The sequence below is a fragment of the Sorex fumeus genome, unplaced genomic scaffold (assembly GCF_029834395.1).
Source record: "Sorex fumeus unplaced genomic scaffold, SorFum_2.1 ptg000039l, whole genome shotgun sequence".
NCBI classification, from domain to species: Eukaryota; Metazoa; Chordata; class Mammalia; order Eulipotyphla; family Soricidae; genus Sorex; species Sorex fumeus.
Window position 1 is genome coordinate 26,405,119 of NW_026606096.1, and position 19,822 is coordinate 26,424,940.

At 49.2% G+C, this 19,822-nt stretch overlaps 1 protein-coding gene across 1 annotated transcript; it reads left to right on the forward strand.

Annotated features, from left to right (window-relative positions):
- The first annotated feature begins 8,619 nt into the window (after positions 1-8,619).
- On the forward strand, positions 8,620-15,661 carry SFRP2 (secreted frizzled related protein 2). Its single transcript, XM_056119152.1, has 3 exons — positions 8,620-9,118; positions 11,431-11,511; positions 15,357-15,661. The coding sequence occupies exons 1-3, from the start codon at positions 8,620-8,622 to the stop codon at positions 15,659-15,661; spliced, it is 885 nt and encodes a 294-aa protein (XP_055975127.1).
- Positions 15,662-19,822: the final 4,161 nt, after the last annotated feature.

Sequence of the window (19,822 nt, forward strand, 5' to 3'; positions counted from 1 at the left end):
TTTATAAACAAAGAAGTTTTTGAAAGCAGAAAATCAACTAATGAGTGAACATGAAAGTTTCATGATTTAAACTTAAATCCATCCCTTCAGTCTTCTATCCAACTGACTGCTGTTGATTTTGGGACATGCAACCATTTAGGATACATCATCTATCTTCTGGCTGATGAGAATTTCCCTATGCCTATTCCACAGGGACAGAGTTTGAGAACACTGAACACTATCTTCTGAAAGGAAATGTTTTCTAAAAGTAAATGTACACTGAACAGACTATGAACTTCTTTGTGAGTTTAAGGTGGTCTTACATAAGGCCAAAGAAGGCCTCTTTTGTGCAGAAGAGGGCTTTGCACATGATTTTTACAGAAGGTTTTTTTCATTATTTGCTAATAAGTCTTACAAATATAAAAGACTGTATTTTATCATAATTCAAAAAAAATCAGTTACCAGAAAAAAACGTGGTTATTCTGGCTTTTTGGTCCTCAACCCTAGCAACACACTTTACTCTCTTAGGATCTTTGCAGCCCTAGCCCTTCATCCTTCATTCAATCATAGAGTAGAAAAGTCTTTATCCTCAGAAATATACACCTTTTTTACTTTAAACTAAATTCAAATAGATGATTTTACTGTTACATACCATTACTGAGTCGTGGGCCCTTTAAAGAGATGCAAGGACCTTTTGATTAACCTCAAAGCACAGGGTAGAAGTTCAATCATCTTTTGATTGAATAGATGGAATTAAACCCCACAAGGAACTTTAAGAATCACTTCTTTAAGGCTTTAGTCTGCTAATTACATCAATTCTGGTTGAAGAGAAGGGCAGGGCAGAGCAGAATTCTCGTTTTGCCCGGTGACCTAGTGACATTCCAAGAAAATCATTCCAGTAACTACATGGCCATGTCTTTCAGATACCGTGAGAACATCCTAGGAAATAATACAATCTTTCACACACATACACACACAGATTCCAAATGATAGGAATCAAGTTTTAAAGTTGAATACAGGGAAGATGGACCCTCATACCCCTGACCCCCAATATTCACACCAAACCTATTAACTCAAAATGGATGAATAACTAGCATAATAGGGAAAAAAAGCTTTAACTTAATAACACCTTAGAATGGCTCAGGGGAAGTTCAGTGATGAAAGCTCTTGCCTGGCAAGCTCAAGGCCAGGAGTTCCATCCCAGGTACTTTCCATATGCCCTAGTGTGGACCCCAGCTCCACTGTCTGGGATTCCTGTGTGGTGACAATGTACAATCCCTAGAACACCACAACTTGGGGTGCGAACAACACAAGATAAATGTGCAATTCCAAGTAAGTGGGGCTGAGTGTGTCAGCACCTGTTCAGGATGTGATTTCATTACTCAATCTAGGGAAGAATTGATCATAGAAAACTCCACTCTGGCTCATTTTGAGGGTCTAATCCAGGCAAATTTGGACATAGAAAGGGTTTCTGTATAGTTTGTTGTTGTTGCTTTTGTTTGAGGGGCCATACCTAGTGATGCTCAGGGGTTACTCCTGGATCTGCACTCAGGAATTTTTCCTGGCAGTGCTCCAGGGACCATATGGGATGCCTGAGATTGAACCCAGATTGGCTGCATGCAAGGCAAATACCCTACCCGCTGTCCTAGCACTCCAACCCAGTTTAGAAACTGGTACAGAAATGACAAGTCAATGGTATTTACAATTTTTTCTTTGTTTGTTTCTGAGCCACACCTGACTGTGTATAGTGGTGATCACTTTTGGTGGGCTCAGGAGACCATAAAGGGTGCCAAGATTCAAACCTAAGTCAACCCTATGCAAGACCCACTGTACTATTGCTCCAGTCCCAAACCAACAGTATTCACAAGGATGCTGTTTTCCTCTTTTCTTACCAGAGCAGAACTTATTTATTTCTTGAACTAAAGATTTCAAGGAAACCAAAGGAATATAAGCAAGCTCTGACCAGCAAGGCCAAATGGATAACTAGACATATCACAATCTGGCCACCTACCAGCGGCCCAATATAAATTTGGAATTGATTGTTGTTCCTATGTAATATTTCATTCCCCCACCCACCCCCATTGTACTGCTGGAGATTTACAAGCCTGGAAGAATTATTAGCCTTTCTAAGAACACTTTCTTAACCTTTTTGTGCCAATGAATTCCAACAGCATACAGAGACTATGTACACTGGATACTATAGTTTGAAGTTTACAGACTGTGCTATTAGCTCTCAATTCTCAATCCAACTCCCCCTCACCCCACAAAAAATGAATTTTCTAATTTGCTGCTGTGAATAACTGTGACTGACTGAAGCTGAGTATGTCATAAAAGGATGAACCACTTAACATAATCTGACCCATGTTTTAGTTTGGGTTCTGTACAAATCAACCATTACGGAGAAAAGACCCAGACAGACACACAAATACATGGCATGTGGAAAGGTGTTTCTAAAAGACTGCGTGCTAAAAATGATAAAGGACTTTTTCTTCTGGGGTCTGTCTCCAACAGTCAAACATGTGTGTGGGATCTCAGATTCCATCTGCTCCTTTAGAACCAACTAGCTTTATTGTGCTGACTTTGTGTTCTTATCTAATGGCAATAAATTCCCACCAGAGTGAAACACCAGCTTAGCTGGTGACCCCTGCCATTCAAATCCAACAATGGAGCCCCGTTTCTGCCCTGCTGTCCATGAATGGCCTTGAGATTTCGCTGTTTCCATTCAGGATCTCCTAATGTGAGCAATTAGGAGATGCTTCATTTCAAGAGTCCCATCCGCATTTGCAACACATCAGTGAGTAATAAACTCCTGAGGCCCCAGAGGCAGGAAAGCTAGGAAGAAAGGGAGAGGAAAGAAAATGCATCTGGTAGAACTTTTTGCGTAGAAAAGATGCTCAAAAAAAAATTTTAAACCCCAGTTCTCTAATAAAGTGAGCAAAGTAGATTCCATGCCCACACACGACAGGACTCTTCATTTAAAAAAAAAAAAACTTTTTTTTTTTTGGTTGAATCACCGTGAACTACAAAGTTTTCATGATTGGACTTTTAATGTACAACGTTCCAACACCAATCCCTTCACCAGTGTCTGCTTCCCTCCCAAGGTCCCCAGTTTCTGCCTCTATAGCAAGCACCTTTTCTTCTTTCTTTTCTCCTCTTAGACACTGTGGTTTACAGTCCTGTTACTGGCAGGGCATGGTGCATATCACTTTGCCCCCTATCAGCATCCAGGCCTGGTCCAGAGTGACCACTTCCATCTCTCTCTGTCTTGTGGTCTCTTCCTGCCCTATCCCACTTCCTCCCCAGCGGCTTTCCATTTGTCGAGCCCCCAAAGCTGAGACTGCATACTAACTGGTCCCACGTAGGTGAGACCTTAAGCTGGAAACGAAAGGCTGTGGGAAGGAGCCGGCTCTAAACAACCACACAATTTCCTTCCCAAAGGCCCAGGCTAGGGAGTGGCCACGAGTGGTTTGACTGAGTTGCCTGGTGTTTGGACTTTGATTCTCAAGCAGAAGCGGCCCAGGGGTGCGACTCAGACTCGCCGCCGCGCCCAGTTCTAACTCCGGGTCTAAGGGCCTGTTCCCCCCACCCCCACCCCCCCCACACTGTGAAGGAGCTGGAGGCATGCAGCAACGTTCTCGCCCAAGCCTCCCGTCCCTGGAGCGAGGGCACAGCTCAGAAGACAGCCTAGGGGCCGCCGGGCAGACCTGTTCCGTGTAGGTGTCCCGTCATTGTGTTTAGTCTCTCTCAGCTCTCAGCAGAGCTCCACAAGTGTCCACGCGACACCAGGCCTCTCTCAAGGAGCAAGTTCGCCACACCGTGTACAAATAGGCCTGGAGGGACGGAGGCTGGAGAGAGAGTACAACGGGTGAGGCATTTGCCTTGCACGCAGCCTACCCCGGTTGGAGCCTCAGCATCCCGTATGGTCCCCCGCTCTACTCCAGGAATCATTCCGGAGTGCAGAGCCAGGACTTGGCTGGGTGTGACCAAAGTGCAAACAAATAAATAGGCTGGGGATGCGGGGGTTGGGGAGGAGGGGGAGACAACGTTCACCTGATCAAGCAGAGAGTTCACAGACCTGCCCGGGGACAGGGAGGACCCCAAGCCTAGAGACCAGGGATGACTCTTGACTTGGCCCCAGGGAACTTTCACCCTGGACCCCAACTCCAACAGGGCACCAGCTTAAGCTCCGTCGGCCAGCTCACGTTTCCAGGCAAAAGAGGGTCGCCTGGTCAGGCATCGACCGCGGCCCAGGCTGGAATATCGGGCTCAGGGCAGGAGCCTGGACTCCCTCCAAACCTCCGCACGCGCCTGGTCTGGGCTTCTCTGAACCTCGCGTCTGCTTTGTCCGCTCGGCTCTGGGACCGGCTCCCGGGACCCCTGAACGCGCACGCTTGCCTGGGTTGGCTGCTGGCAGATGGTTCACCTTTAAACTCGACACTTCTTTTTCCTAAACTGAGCAGCCAAGGCTCTCGCGTGACAGAACAGGGCGTCCTTCTCTGGAATCCGCGCGTCTGAAGCCCCCGGGGTGGGAGGGCTGGGTGGGGAGCCGGCGGCCCGGATGCGGCCGCACCTGGGCTGCGCGCATCTACCCCCCCGGGAGTCCAGCGGGCGATCGGGTGCTAGCGCGGGTACGGGTGGGGCCAGACGTGAAGGAACTGGACGGGGCCTCCCCAGCCCTCCAGACCCCCGAGAAAAGCCATCCTCGTGGTCACCGTGGAAGTGGGAACAGTCCGTGGCCGTTGCGCGCTTTAGATGGCCCGTCCGTTTGGGGGGATGGCGCCCCCAGGTGGCTGCGGCGGAGAGCTGCGCGGGCGGGCGCGTCGCTCCCCCAACCAAAGAGGCTGTGGGCCGAGCAGAGACGAGAGATCAAGCGATCGGAGACCTCCGATCCCCCAAAGTGTCCCCAAAGCCCAGCCCGGCCGCCGTAAGTCTTCAGCGCCTGTGCCGAGGCCCGCTCAGGCCAGCAGCTGCATCCCCCACTCCACCCCACCCCCCCAAATAAAAACGACGCTTTGTGAGCAATCTCGATTATTTAACCTCGCTGTGCCTCAGTTTCCTCGTCCCCGCTATTGTGCAAAATGATCGTGATCGCCTCCACCCGCTGGTGGCAGTGAGGATTTTGGGACGCGGGTGGCTCTCTGCCGGCCGCTGCAGCTTCTCGGTGCGCAGCGGGCCGCCTCCCCTCCCGATGCCTCCCGCGCTCGCTCCGGGCCTGCCCTGGATAACCGCTTTAATCCCGGGACTCAGAAATCGCTGCGGTCGTGCACCTCGCGTGCATTTCCATCAGCGACTCGGAAAACCGAGCTTCAGAACAAACTGGGAGGCTCGGAGCAGTGGTGACCCTCAAATTCGAGCAGCCAGGCCACCGCGCGTGCGGGATTTTGCGGACCCGCACAGGACACGTGTCGCCCTCCCCTTGCCGGCGTGCGCGCCCTGGGGGGGGGGGGGGGAGGGGGGAAGGGTTAGTGCACCGGATGGTCACGCCGACTCACTGGAGGGAGTGGGGTGCCCTGTACACCCGGCTCCCTGCCCAGACTGAGCGGCGCAAGGGTCGAGGGTAGGGGGCGGCCGAGAGCTCGGAGACCCCTTCCACGGGGCAGGGTCTCTAGACTGGAGCCTGAGCACCCCCGTCTGACCCGAAACTCCTCTGGCTCCTGGGGTTTCACTGAGCTCTTGTGGCGGGGTTGGAGGGACCCTCCGTGATGCCCCGAGTTTCATCAGTGCTTTGACAACAGGAAACCCGCGAGCAGGAAAGCGGGCCTGAGTCCAGCGTCAGGGACTGTCCAGTCTGCCCACCTGCAACAATGTACATGGGGCACAGGGGGACGGGGGGGTGGGGGGGGGCGGGAGGAAACCAACCCGCCGTCCCGGGTCCATGGGCCGCTCCCTTTAAGCAGGTGGCCAGAGGAGTGGGAGCATCACCTCTCAGCCGGGTTTAGGCTGGCAGTTCCCTTGTTAGAACGGACCCGGGCTAGACGGGCCAGGGAGGTGGCAAAGATCAGCATATTGGCTGCTTCTCGGTTTGGAAAAGCAAAAGTCTTTGGCGGGTGTTGGAACAGTGCAAGGGATCGAGAAGGCGCGCAGGTCGGAGGGCGCAGGAGTCCCGGCTGCGGACCGTGCATCTATCTGCGGGTTCAAGTGGCTGGTGGAGGCGCACAGGACTCCCCAAACCTCGGCGTTGGGCGCCCACGTCCTGCTCGCCACGCGCAGCCGCGGATGCGCCTGTCCTGCTGTCCGACGCGTGGCGGGGAAGGGAGCGGGGCGCGACCCCAGGTGCGGCGAGGTTCGACTGCGGGCACTCGAACCAGGCCGGCCGCGGCGGGGACCCTGGGCTCGCCGCTCCGGCTTCTCGGCGCCCCCTGGCGGCCTGCCGGGCCGTGTGCGCTCGGGAAACGGTATCCCCGGGTCTCCGCGTGCCCGCGGGTCGCCTGCTGGCAGCTTCCGTGGCGGGAGAGCTCGGACTGCCACAAACCGCCCGACTGGCTTCGGGTTCCATAAACCCCGAGCTGGGACGATCCCCAGGGGAAGCTGGAGGTGTCTCCTCCGCACCCCGGGCCACCCCGGGAGCGAGTCCAAGCGCTCGCAGAGCCGGACTGCTCAATTGCATCCCGAATGCAGATGTACAATGTTTAGTTCCTCCACCCAGGGTGCGTGCGCCCCACTAGGGCTTCATCTCCAAATTATGCTGGGGAGTAGGGTTTGAGGGATGCTCCAGTTCAACGCGTGGTGCCTGAGGTCTCCCCTCTCCCTTCTCCGCTCAGCACCCCCATCCAAGGAGGAAAACCGGGCTCCCAGGACCCCAGATGCTGGAGGGCCAGGAAGGGGTAGGAGACAACACAAGGGGTGGGCTTGGACCCCCGAACACACACACACACACACACACACACACACACACACACACACACACGGGATCCCGGGCCCTGGGCAGTGAGACCACAAACAACAGGCCAGGGAGGCTGCTGGGCCGTCGCAGGGTCGGGAAGGAGGTAGCGGGGGACAACTGTCCACCGCGGCGCGGGAGAGCGGGAAGTAATAACAATGCGCCCCCTTACATATGAAAGAACCGGCGGGCTCGCTCTCGGGGGTCTGCACCGCCTCCCCGACAGGAAGGCTGGGGTGAGGGGGAGGGCTAAACTACGTGCTTCTAGAGAAGATTCAGGCGGTTAGAGGAAAGGAGACCCTCCACCCCCCACCCCCAGCCCTGCTCCTTCTACGAGCACCTTGGGCCCGGATTACAGCAGTGAATTGACTAGTAGCCAGACCTGGGGACACAGGGTCGACCCCGAGCCCCGCCCCCCCAACCCCCAGTTCCGGGAGAGCAAAGGAAGCCCGCGCGGCCTCTCACTATTACCCATCGTGTGCAGCACGGGGGCCGCGAACAAGCAAATGCCTCTGCCAAGGCCACACACCCACCTCTGGCCGCCCCCACCCCGTCCTAGGGGCCCACAGTGTCTCTCGGCTCCTGGTGCCCGCTTCTCCCGAGTCAAGACGACTCCCGTGGAGGTCGCTGGCACCAGAAATAGTGGAGGTAGAAGGTGTCCAGCCCAGCCCCCGGCCCGGGCAAGGGCCTGTGTGCGTCCCAGGGCCTACAAGCCTTCGATCCTTGAAGCCTCTCACTGACTTTCCCACCAAAATAATAGCCAGAGCGCTGCAGGGTTCTGCCTCTTTCCCTCGTGAGAGACTTGCGCCCTCCCGACTGCGACCGTCTCTGGTTTGTTTGTTTGTTTGTTTGTTGCACACCGCCTGGCCAGGAGCCGTGGCTGGAGATTCTTAGAGGCGTCCGGGAACCGGGGGCGGGCGTGCGGGAGGGCCCCTGGCACAGAGAGCCGGAGGACTGCGGGCCCGCGTCTCCAGGGCGTGCAGTTCTGCCCAGCAGTCCCAGCCGGCCGCGCAGAAACTTCAGATTTTGCAGGGGACCCGCCAGGCCCGGCGCGGTCCTGGGCAGGGGGGCGCGGGGAGGGCGGGAACGGAGCGCATTCGGGCCGGGAACTGGCGTCCCGGTTACTGCTCGCTCCCCACCCCACCCCCACACCTCCAAATTTTGCAGCCTGCATTCTGCATGCTCACTGTCCGGGCACCCTCCCCCGGCCATCCACCTTTCACCCCCGCACACACAGGCTGGTTTCTGGGTTTGCACTCTGGGTAACGCAATGCCAGAGAACGCGCTCGACTGTTTCTAAAAAGTGAGGGGGTGGGGAGCTGGGAGGGGGGGACCAGAATTTCCTTCCAGGGAGCTCGGAGGGCACTCTCAACGGAAAACCAGACCTGGAGAGCAGTGACCAAGCCTCCTCGGATTTCTCCCCGCTGGCTCCTCCCTTGGCCCCCCTCCTCCACCTCCAGATTTGCATAAAAAAGGCCAAGGAAACTCTGGCTGGGCCCCAGCCGCGTTTCACTGCGCTCCCCCGGGTCGGAGCCCCCCCAGAGCTGCGCGCGGGCTTTGCGGAGCCGAGGGCGCGTCGACCGCTCCGCGTTCCCGGCGCCCGGCGTCTCTGCCTCCCCAGCGCCGCGCCCCGCGCATCGGCCGCTCGGAGCCGAGCGAGCGGGCCCGGGACGAGCTCGGGTCCCGGCTGCTCCCCCACCCCCTCACCTTCCCCCGCGTTGCCCGGGCTCCCTCAGCCCCCCGGGGGTCGCGCGACCACGATGCCGCAGGGCCCCGGCTCGCTGCTGCTGCTCGTCCTCGCCTCGCACTGCTGCCTGGGCTCGGCACGCGGGCTCTTCTTCGGCCAGCCCGACTTCTCGTACAAGCGCAGTAACTGCAAGCCCATCCCCGCCAACCTGCAGCTGTGCCACGGCATCGAGTACCAGAACATGCGGCTGCCCAACCTGCTGGGCCACGAGACCATGAAGGAGGTGCTGGAGCAGGCGGGCGCCTGGATCCCGCTGGTCATGAAGCAGTGCCACCCGGACACCAAGAAGTTCCTGTGCTCGCTCTTCGCGCCCGTGTGCCTCGACGACCTGGACGAGACCATTCAGCCGTGCCACTCGCTCTGCGTCCAGGTGAAGGACCGCTGCGCCCCGGTCATGTCCGCCTTCGGCTTCCCCTGGCCCGACATGCTCGAGTGCGACCGCTTCCCCCAGGACAACGACCTCTGCATCCCGCTGGCCAGCGGCGACCATCTCCTGCCGGCCACCGAGGAAGGTGAGCCTCGGTCCCTCCTCCCTTTGCCCGGGTCCGTCCACGCGACGAATCGAGAGACGCACACGCACGCGCGCGTCTCCAGTCCTTGCAGTTGCTCTTTCCTGGGTGGCGTTTTTTGTTTGTTTGTTTTTGTTTTTATATATATAAAGAAAAGAAATTCTGCGAAGGGAGAGCTTGAAACGCGCGTTTTCCCTGTAGATGTGCAGTGGTTGGAGATGCTGGTGGGGAGAGGGCGGCGGGAGATGGGAGTGAGCTCCTTAACCGCGTGCTGCTTGTCCAGCCGGATCCGAGTTCTTCTTCCTGGGGCAGACTTCTGGGTACCTGGAACAGTCCCTTACCAGCAGCGTAACCAAAACGCACTGTGTTTGAGGGGACTTTTGTTCTGTGCCTGTTTCACTTGAGGAAGACGAGAGGCTCGGGCTGTGTTGGAAATTGAATATTGGGTTGTGACCGCTCCGGTGTCTAGGAGACAGACCCTAAAGGGAATCCCCGGGAAGGATTTTTTTTTCTTTCTGTCACTAAGCTTCTTTCTATCTTAGGAGTGGTTTTAATTAACTGGAGAAAATCATGCAAACGAGAGTTCCCCACGTTTTTAGAAAACAGAGAAGTTCCTGTGCAAAAACCATCAAAGCAATGAAAACCTCATGGGCTCTTGATACTCTTCCTGAAAGGAAAACATAGACAATGTGCCTTGAGCTGATTTCAGTCTCCCGGGGATGGAAAGGGTCTTCCTAATCCCTTTGGGGGCTCCAGCAACCTCTCCCTGCCATCCCTAATTGTTTTCCTACAGCCATCATTAGTTAAAGAAAATGCAAAGTTCCTTAGCAATCTTTCCTGGCAGGCGCAGTGAGTTTGCAATCATCTTATTGGTTAGATTTCTAATTTATTGCAAATGTTTGGCATATTTCAAACATTTGTCCAACATGTACCACAGACCAACCAGTACAGGTCAGTAACATTTTATATACATTCCAAGGGCTCCTAATTGGAACTGTTTCATTTTGTTTGGGTGAGAGGAGGAGTTAAGAGCAGTTTTATGTGTGTGGCTTTTGTTTTTCTTTTCTTTCCAGTATCAGCATCAACGTGACCCCCGTTTCTCCAGAAAGTCATTGCCCTGTTCAGAGTTCAGTTCCTGTTCAAAATACTCTGATTTTCCTAATTTGGTCAAAAACTCTTATAGAATGCATCACTTATGGTAGTTTTTCCTTTTTTTCCTGCAAACATTTTCATTTTGTTTGAATGAAAATCCACAGGTCTACATGGGAGAGAGAGACCTATGTTTACTTTTTATCATTTTTTTTTCCCCAAAAGTCAGACACCTTTTAGGAGAGTCTTTTCATGAGTTGTCCCATCAAGGTGCACATTTCCAGGTTTGTATTAGACTCGATTCCAGCTAACTTCAAAAAAAGCTTTGGGTTTGTTGGCTTGGTGGATATATTGATTTTCTGTTTGTTATTTAAGAGATGGAAAGGGGGGGTGGGGGGGCGTGGCAAAGAGCCTATTCCAGAAATAAAGGTAACCTTCAGATCCAGAGCTATAGTGTAGCAGGTAGAACATTTGTCTTGCACATGGCCAGCCTAGGTCCCATCCCTGCATCCCAAATGGTCCCTGAGCACCACAACCTTCAACTGTTGCCAGCATGGCCTAAAAAAAAAAAAAAGCATAAAAATAAGAAGAAATAAAGTTAACCTTGAAAGAAATAAGGAAAGGCCAGGTATGGCAGGACAAGCGAGATGGGGCAGACCTGTTGAGGTCCCCATTAGAGTCGCCAGTTCTAGCTGGGAAGTTTCCGGGTGTGAACCCATGATACCAGCCCCCCTCTCCTGGTGCAAAACCGAAGCTATTTTGAAATGACACCCCTGCAAAATCCTGCAGGCTCCAGGCTACTCAGCTAACCTGTGGCAGAGAAAAGACTTTGGTCACAGTGTGAGGTTACCAATTCTCCAAAATCCTTCGAGGGGAGTCTTCTGAAACTTTCTACAGAGAGAGAAAGTCTACTTTTTTAGAGACTCCTTGTCCTGGGTCTAAAAAAAAAGAACTCAAAAGCCAACACTTACCCCATATGACTGGCTCCAACTGCTCTGTGCTTTAGTGTGTGTCATTTGTCCCAAGAGCAGGGGTTGGGGTTATGCTCATCACCAAAATTAGGAGACCAGGATAAGCGTCATAGAAATAGGTTTCATTCTATAAAGGAGGCAGGCACTGGGTCTTACAGGCAGTGGCTGTGCTTGTCTGGAAAAGTCCCCTTGGGTTGTTTACAAACACCACCTGTTTCCTTTCAAGCAAACTTAACTAATGTTTCGCATTTCTAGCTCCAAAGGTATGCGAAGCCTGCAAAAATAAAAATGAGGATGACAACGACATAATGGAAACACTTTGTAAAAATGACTTTGGTAAGTTATTCACCAATTATAGCGACCAAAATTCCATATTCAAACATGTTATATATCAGTAGGCACGAACTTTCCCCAGGAGGCCCTGGGTTCTGTCCCTAGCACCGTATGCTCTGCCCACTCTGGCAGGTGTGGCCGCCACAAAACAACACAAAACTGAAAGATCTTAAGGGACCAATCCCTAGCTTGTTTTTAAATTGGGGTGGAAGGAAAGACACACACCCTCTTCTCTATGATGCTTCATTTATTCTAAACTAGTTTCTTCCCTCTAACTACTAGGTTTTGAGTTGGAACTTTCCAGGTGAGCTAAATACTCTGTGAGGTGATAATCTAATGATCCTTAGTCAAATGATAAACTCAAACTTTCAATGAGTACTTTTATTTTTCCTACTTTGGCCTTTGTTCTTGCAATGAGCATAAATCCTAGACCATTTTCTTAGCTCCAGTTGACCACAAAAGTTTACTCTAACACCAAATAGGAATGTCGGGACCTTGATTCATACCCTTCCATAAGTGACTATCCAAGGTACTGGGCAATCATTTGAGATGGATAGAGGAGCTCTTAAATTTTAAAAGAGGAAAAAAAAGAACACTTAGAATTTACTTAGGCCGAATCTACAAAGATGCTCTGGTGATAAAGTGCTTGAGGATAATATGTGTGGTTTCCTTTATCCCAGAGAGTTTTAGCCACTGCCCTGCAGGAGAATTATAAAAGGAAAGATCGTTGGAGGTTATCCACAATTTTAAGGATGCCATTGTCACCTCATTTGCTCTGTCCTCTGCCCCTAGATCCAGGCCATTATTTCACATCTGGAGCTGGGCATGGCCAAGTGCTTCACCCAGACTCCTGAGCCACTGTTGTTTCATCATATTCCAAGAGTAAGCCCCTTTGGGTTGGTTTGAGTTGGAACTTTCCAGGTGAGCTAAATACTCTGTGAGGTGATAATCTAATGATCCTTAGTCAAATGACAAATTCAAACTCAAAACATTCCAACTTGAGGAATAAACTTGTTGGTAAAGTACCCTACTCTTTCAAGTAATAATGAAACACTATATTTCTACTCAACCTAGGAAGTCCAGGTGACAGAAATCATTCCTTCAGCCCTGCTAAAGGATACCCTCCTTGCTATCCCAGTAACCACAGGCCCATGCAGGTCCCTAAAATTCTGAGATGAGATCCAGCCTATCTCTGCTCCTCACACCTGCCCTCCCCGTCTCTTCCAGGAAGAGGGTGGGGTTTGTCTCGGACTGATTCCACAGCAACATGGCCCAAGCTTAAGGGAAAGCACTACAATGGTGAAAATAATAATAATAATAATAACAACAGGGTAGATAACAAGGAGAAAGACTGTATCCTAAGCTCAGTAAGGGCCTCCCACGCAGTGTAAATCTAAATTCAAATATATCCAGTCCTCAAGGGAGTCAGGGGTCAGGAGCATTGGTAGTGGCCATCCCAAATCTCCAAAGATGTTACCCCCCAGAAAGAAACTGCTACAAGATTAAATTAAGGGCAAAAGAGAAAAATAGAATTTTAACGAACTCTATATAAAATACAAATTTCTTCTGGCAGCTTAAGCACTAGATCTTTCCTGACTTCCATGGAAAGAAAAAAAAGTTGTTTCTAGCATGGAGCTCCAAATAGCTGAATTTAGAGGAGATACACATACACACACACACACACACACACACACACACACACACACACACACTGCCTGCTTGCTTTATAACTTAATCTTTTCAAAGAATGCTTTCTTGAGACCTGTACACCCACCAAAAAAGGTGTGTGTGTGTGTGTGTGTGTGTGTGTGTGTGTGTGTGTTCTTTGATGATCTGTCCCTCGAGGGCAAATCTGATCTCTAGCTCGAACCATCCACGAAGGCATTACACACTTCCCCATGTGCTCTGCTGTTCAGGGCCAATAGAGAATCCATCCTAGCCTTGGAGAGGGTGCTGATGAAAAAGAGGTGCAGAATGGCCTACCTCAGGGGGTCTGCCTACTGGGTGGTCCGACATGTCATCACCTCTGCCATCTCCCACATGCTTAATCCCCGTTCACCACTTCCATGGCAGTAAAGAAAGCACAAGGCTTCGATTTCTTATATCTGGTCCAATCTCCAAATCCAGGGGGATTGCGGCCTGATGTTCCCTTCATGGAAATCTTTTGCAAAATTGATGATTTTGTATCTATCAAAAGGAGAGTAATAAACCCCCTTGATGAAGTGTGGTGATTTTTCTGACACAGGGAGCTCTAGAATGTCTGCCCTGAGCAGGTGAACTCTCACTGTGCTCCATGTGCTATGGAGGGTGCTCCCAGGTCCCCCACCCCACCTGCAGAGGCCATAGAAGCATGAGACATTTCCATGACTGGTTTCATGACATAAGTTCCAACAATTCTGAGAATCCAGTACCATGGTTCATATGCTTAACAGACAAAACCATGGCGAGCCAAGTTTCCTTGATTTATCAGAAATAGTTTCAGCCATTCCTTGGTCAACCAGCAAAGTTATTCTCAGTCCAGTTCCCTTTTTTGAGATAGAAAGTTTGTGTGTGTGTGTGTGTGTGTGTGTGTGTGTGTGTGTGTGGTGCATACATGCATGAGGGGAAAGAACCCCCAAAGTAGTTACACAAACACACAACTCTTTCTCTATTACTAATTTAAATAAGTTCATGAGACTCCCCGAAAGCCAGGAAATCACACTCACACATCACCTATACTGAACCATTGTTAATAGCACCAAGGGTCTTAGGACACGGTTAGGTAAGTCCGTGTTCCAGCCAGGACAAGGGGACTAGCTGTTGCCTTAAGAGAAGGCAGATGGAGGGGCCAGAGTTTGAGGTCTAGAACCAGCCCGGACACAGGCTTACTGGTTGATCGCGCATAAGTCACCACACTGCTCTGCATTTGACTCAGGTACAAACAGATCCTAACTGGATGAATTTTTCCAACCTTAAAACTGTCCTTTCCCTGCCTTCAGAGTGTCTTGAAATTTAATTCCCGAATGTATATTTGTAGGGGTTTTTCTTTTCCCAAGCATACTGTTCATGACTATAAAATGTGTCTTTTATAGTAAACCACTTACTTTGGAGCTTAGCATTCTAATGAGTCTACATATCCATTTTGGAAACAGTACATATATGATCTGTAATCATCTTGGCGTTGGACAGGCAAATAATAGCATATGAGGATGAGGTCTTCAGAAAAACACTTTTACAGCTAAACATGTTGTACTCTTAAAAAGAGTCTTGGCTGTTTTTTTCTTCTTCCTAGTTACTTTACCAAATCAAATGCAGCTGTAAGATCAATTCTCCTTCCCTGTAGTCTGTTCTTTAGAAAACAATGATTGTGTGATATAATTTCCTTACAGGTTTGTCCAAAAACCTCTCCGATGTAATAAATTGAGTTTAAAGTTTATGGCCACAGAGGGATCAGGTTTCGCCCGAGAGTCAGGCATTTCTTTTCCTGCTGAAGTTCCACAAACCACATGCAACCTACACAGAAACACAAGGGTGAGGAAGGAAAGTTAATTGAGTTCCACAGAAGAGCGTTTTGAAAGGAAGGCTGATCGGGAACAAAGTGCCCGCAGACTCCTAGGGTCTATAGAAATGGGGCCATCTGCCGCCCGCCCCGGGACCCCAGTCCACACCCCTCTGATAGCCCCATCAACCCCAGGGAGCTCTTCTTCCGCCCCAGGCCAGGCCCCCAACTCCAGCCCCACCCCCCAATACACGCATATGTGCACGCACGCACGCACGCATGACACAGTGAGTTGGAGTAAGGAAGGTGTCCAATCTGCACTTGTATTCCCTCCTTAACTACTGTGACTCTGTCCCCTTGGTCTTTGCAGCACTGAAAATTAAAGTGAAGGAGATCACCTACATCAACAGAGATACCAAAATCATCCTGGAGACCAAGAGCAAGACCATCTACAAGCTGAACGGCGTGTCTGAAAGGGACCTGAAGAAATCGGTGCTGTGGCTTAAAGACAGCTTGCAGTGCACCTGCGAGGAGATGAACGACATCAACGCGCCCTACCTGGTCATGGGACAGAAGCTGGGCGGGGAGCTGGTGATCACCTCGGTGAAACGGTGGCAGAAGGGGCAGCGAGAGTTCAAGCGCATCTCCCGCAGCATCCGCAAACTGCAGTGCTAGTCCTGCACGCGCGCGCTGGTGGCCGCCGCTCCCTGCAGGCCTGCTCTGAGCCGCTGACCATTGCGCCCCCCCGGGCTGGGCTCTCCACAGCACAGTCCCTGCAAATATCCAGCTGCCCTTTGCACATTTGCACCCCCAGCATTTCCAGAATAAGGTCTCAGATATGGAGAGCTGTTTTCACACACACACACACACACACACACACACACACACACACACGGAAAACCCAACTCTAATCTAAACGAATAAAATCAGGACTATATTTTTTATACAGTTGATAAGTAGCACGCTTTAAGTTGTGATTTGGGTCCATTTTTTTTTTTTAATTGTATGATTTGGGGCAACTGGTTTTCACTTTTTTTTTTAACAATGGCCATGGCGTGCAAATAGCTTCTTTTTTCAAAAATTTTCTGTATGATCCCAGACTGTTTGGGTCACACACCCTGTTGAGATAAAGCTGGCTGTTATCTCAGCACCTCTCAGCTCTGAAGCTCAATGTTGACATCTCATAACAACCCACTTGTCATCCTCCACCCTTGTTGGGAAGTTACGACATTAGCATGTATTGCATTTGCAGGTAGAGTACTTCCACTTATAAAAAGCACATTAACTGTCTTCGTATGATTTCTCCAAATAAAGGGCAAAACAGACCACTTTTATAATTGAACTATGTACTTTAAGCTTTGTGTAAACCATCATTACTTTGTTTGCAAATTAAACCATCGTAGCTGACCTGTAAGATACTTAGTAGTTGACCTTTTAAAAGTTGTAAAAATATTGCTTTAACCAACACTGTAAATACTTCAGATAAACATTATATTCTTGTATATAAACTTGACAGCCTGTTTTACCTACTTTCTTTGTCTTCTGTCTTTGGTTTGAGGGATTGTTTTTTTTAAATCTCTTAGAAAAAGAATGCTTTTTGCTTTTTGCTTTTTTTTTTAATTTGTTTTGTTTATTTGCTTGGGGTCCACACCCAGTGGTTCTTGGGGCTTACTCCAGGTGCTCAGGGATCACATCTGACAGGACTAAAGGGACAATTTGAGGTGTCAGGAGAGTGTCGAATCCAGGTCAACCACATGCAAGCCAAACACCCTCCCAGCTCTACTATCTCTTCAGTCCCTTTTAAGTTTATTTTTTCCCTCCTTGTGTTACTGCCAATAGCGGGGGTGACACACACTTGGTTGCAGTGCTTGAGTACTTGGTACTATGTGCATATCCTTAGTTGTGGTGGCCCAGAGATTTCACACTTCACTTTAGTGTTGGGATTCCAAACAACGTTCTCTCCAGGCACAGGCTGGGCTGGGGTACCACGGATAGAACTCCGGACTTAACCACTCCATCAGAGAGCTATCCCAGGCCCCTGTCTTGTTTTGTTAGTGGACATGGACTCTGTGACCATCACCAATATGCTCCCAAGTGACTTTCCCTCCACATCCAGGCTTCTCATGTCATGTGTGGATTTACCACCTGGGACATTGCAGGGAGGCAGGAATTTGCCTTCCGTTGTCCTTTCTCAGCTGTTTTTGCTTCACCTCTGTGCAACACAATTCTAAACCATGGGTGAAGAAGGAACACCAGTTCTGCCTCCAGGTCTGCACACTGTCCCACCAGCCCCTCATGCTCTACAGGCTATTGAGCGCATTGGATTGTCCAGGTGTAGAGCCACTCAGTGCCTCATTTTACCACCTCCTCCAGAAAGAAGACGTCAAAACCATGCATTCCTCCCTTTTAAAGAGATTTTTTTTGTCCTCTACAAGGATACAGATACCTCCATCTTCATGAGATTTCTCTAATAACATCAGTTTCTGCTTTGCAGCAGAAGGTCAGGTTTTCAACAATCTTGGACTGAATACCTACTGTGTGTTGGGTGCTGTCCAGGGTGCTGATATCTCCATCCTACCCAACACAAGTTCCTTTCTGGGGCCCCATGGCTTAGAAAGCTGCCTTATCAGTGTACAGTATTTTTAATTACATATCTGAGAGATAGATCATTACAAAGCTATTCAGTCATACAATGATCCAACATTCATCCCTCCACCAATGTACAGTTCCCACTACAATGTCTCCCATTTCCCTCCCACCATCCCCAACACCCTCCCCAGGAGTAACCCCTGAGCATTGCCAAGTGTGGCCCCAGAACAAACACAAACAAACACAAAACATACACAGCAGCCTGTGATCTGAGGCTAGCAAGAAAATAAAACTGAAAAATATATCAAACAAGAAAAGTAATTTCAGGGCTGGAAACGCACAGCGGGTAGGGCGTTTGCCTTGCACGAGGATGACCCGGGTTCGATTCTCAGCATCCCATATGGTCCCCTGAGCACCGCCAGGAGTAACTCCTGAGTGCAGACCCAGGAGTAACCTCTGTGCATCACCGGGTGTGACCCAAAAAAGCAAAAAAAAAAAAAGTAATTCTGCCCAGCAGAGCCAGACTACCAACATAAATCATAAACAACTTTTATGATATGGAAAGGAGTGATTCAGACAAAGAAAGTACAGAGAGAAGGCAGTGCGGAGAAATAGAACATTTGACAATAGTAACTGGAGGTTCCCAAAATTCACTTTGAACAATGGATTAACCAAGCAGGCAGGAAGCGGGGAGGTGCTCCAGTCTCTCCTTGATCAACCCCAAGTCCTTGAACTTACTGCATGGTGTAGAGAGAACATTCCCCAAGATATACCATATATAAGGCCATATATAAAGCCCCAAATATTTTCAAAGGCCAACTACCACAAAAGAATAAAATTAGAAATAAATAGCAAAGGGAAATTTGGGAAATTTACAAATAGGTAAAAATTAAGCAGATTTCTAAAAGTGCTTGAAATTTAGGTGAAAGGAAATGAAAGCTCAGTATAACAAAGTGTATGGAATGTAGCTAAAGTAAAGCTCAGAGAAAGCGGCTGGAAATACAATATTACAAAATCAAATCACACAAAATCACAAATCATCCTGTTATTCGTCGATTGCCTCGAGCAGGCCCCAGTAACGTCTCCTTCATCCTAGCCCTGAGATTATATTCAAGGCTCTTTAGGAGAATGAGACCCATCATTGTTACTGGTATGACTACAAAATCAAAAAAAAATCTCAAATCAACAAGCTACCTTTGCTCTTTTTTTCCAGGAAGAGAGCATTGCTAGCCACACCCAGCTGGGATTACTCCTGGCGACACACTCAAGAATCACTCCTGGCAGTGCTTGAGGGACCATATGGGATGCTGAGAAAAGCTGGGGGCCACTCAGGTTGGCCCCATGCACAGCAAATACCTTTCCCTCTGTACTATTGCTTCAGCCTCTGACCATTTTAGCAAAATTAAAAAAGAATAAACTAAGCCCAACGCAAGTAGAAAGATATTATGTGGATTAGAGAAAAAAGTGAAGAAATTTGAAAGCAAAAATTGACTGTTTAAAGAAATCAATAAGTTTGAAAAGACTTTAAATTTACTATAAAACAGGAGAGTTCATAGAGGAGAGTTCCAAATTACTAGAATGAGGAGTGAAAGAGGAATATTTACTACTACCCGCACAGAAGGAAGAAGGATATTAAGGGGCTATTAGGAACGATTTTATGCCAATAACTTGCATAACAAGATAAATTTGACTTTAAAACAAATCAAAAATCTCTAAATATCTATACCAAGCAGTGACACTGAATTATTAATTTTAAGTCCCCTGAAGAAGAACTCATGGGTTTTACTAGTGGATTCTGAAAATATTTAAAGAAAAATTCACTAAAGTCATTCACAAATTTATCCAAAGACAGAAGACTGGGAAACACTTCCCAATTCATTCAACGAAACCAATATTATTCTGATATCACAACTAGACAAAAAGATCACAAAAAATAAGACTGTAGTCTTATGAATATGCATGTGAAAGTCCTCAACAATAGAGCAGCATTTTAAAAGGATAATAAACCATGACCAGTAAGACTCATCCCAGGAATGCTAGCTTGGTTTAACATATGAAAAATTAATCAATGTAGCACATGACAGTCATAGAATAAAGGACAGATCTCACATATTCATATCAATAGATGCAGAGAAACATGTGACAAAATCTAATGCCCTTTCAGAATAATACCCTTCACAAACTACAAAAAGGAAGGTAGCTCCACCACGATGTGATAAAGTCATCTAGTTAAATCCCATGGTTACC

What these genes read in the sequence shown, in the direction of transcription:
- SFRP2 (XM_056119152.1), top strand. Translation starts at nt 8,620, where the DNA reads ATGCCGCAGGGCCCCGGCTCGCTGCTGCTGCTCGTCCTCGCCTCGCAC. An exon ending in CCTGCCGGCCACCGAGGAAG is followed by an intron (nt 9,119 to 11,430) that starts GTGAGCCTCGGT and finishes TCGCATTTCTAG; the next exon opens with CTCCAAAGGTATGCGAAGCC. An exon ending in ACTTTGTAAAAATGACTTTG is followed by an intron (nt 11,512 to 15,356) that starts GTAAGTTATTCA and finishes TGGTCTTTGCAG; the next exon opens with CACTGAAAATTAAAGTGAAG.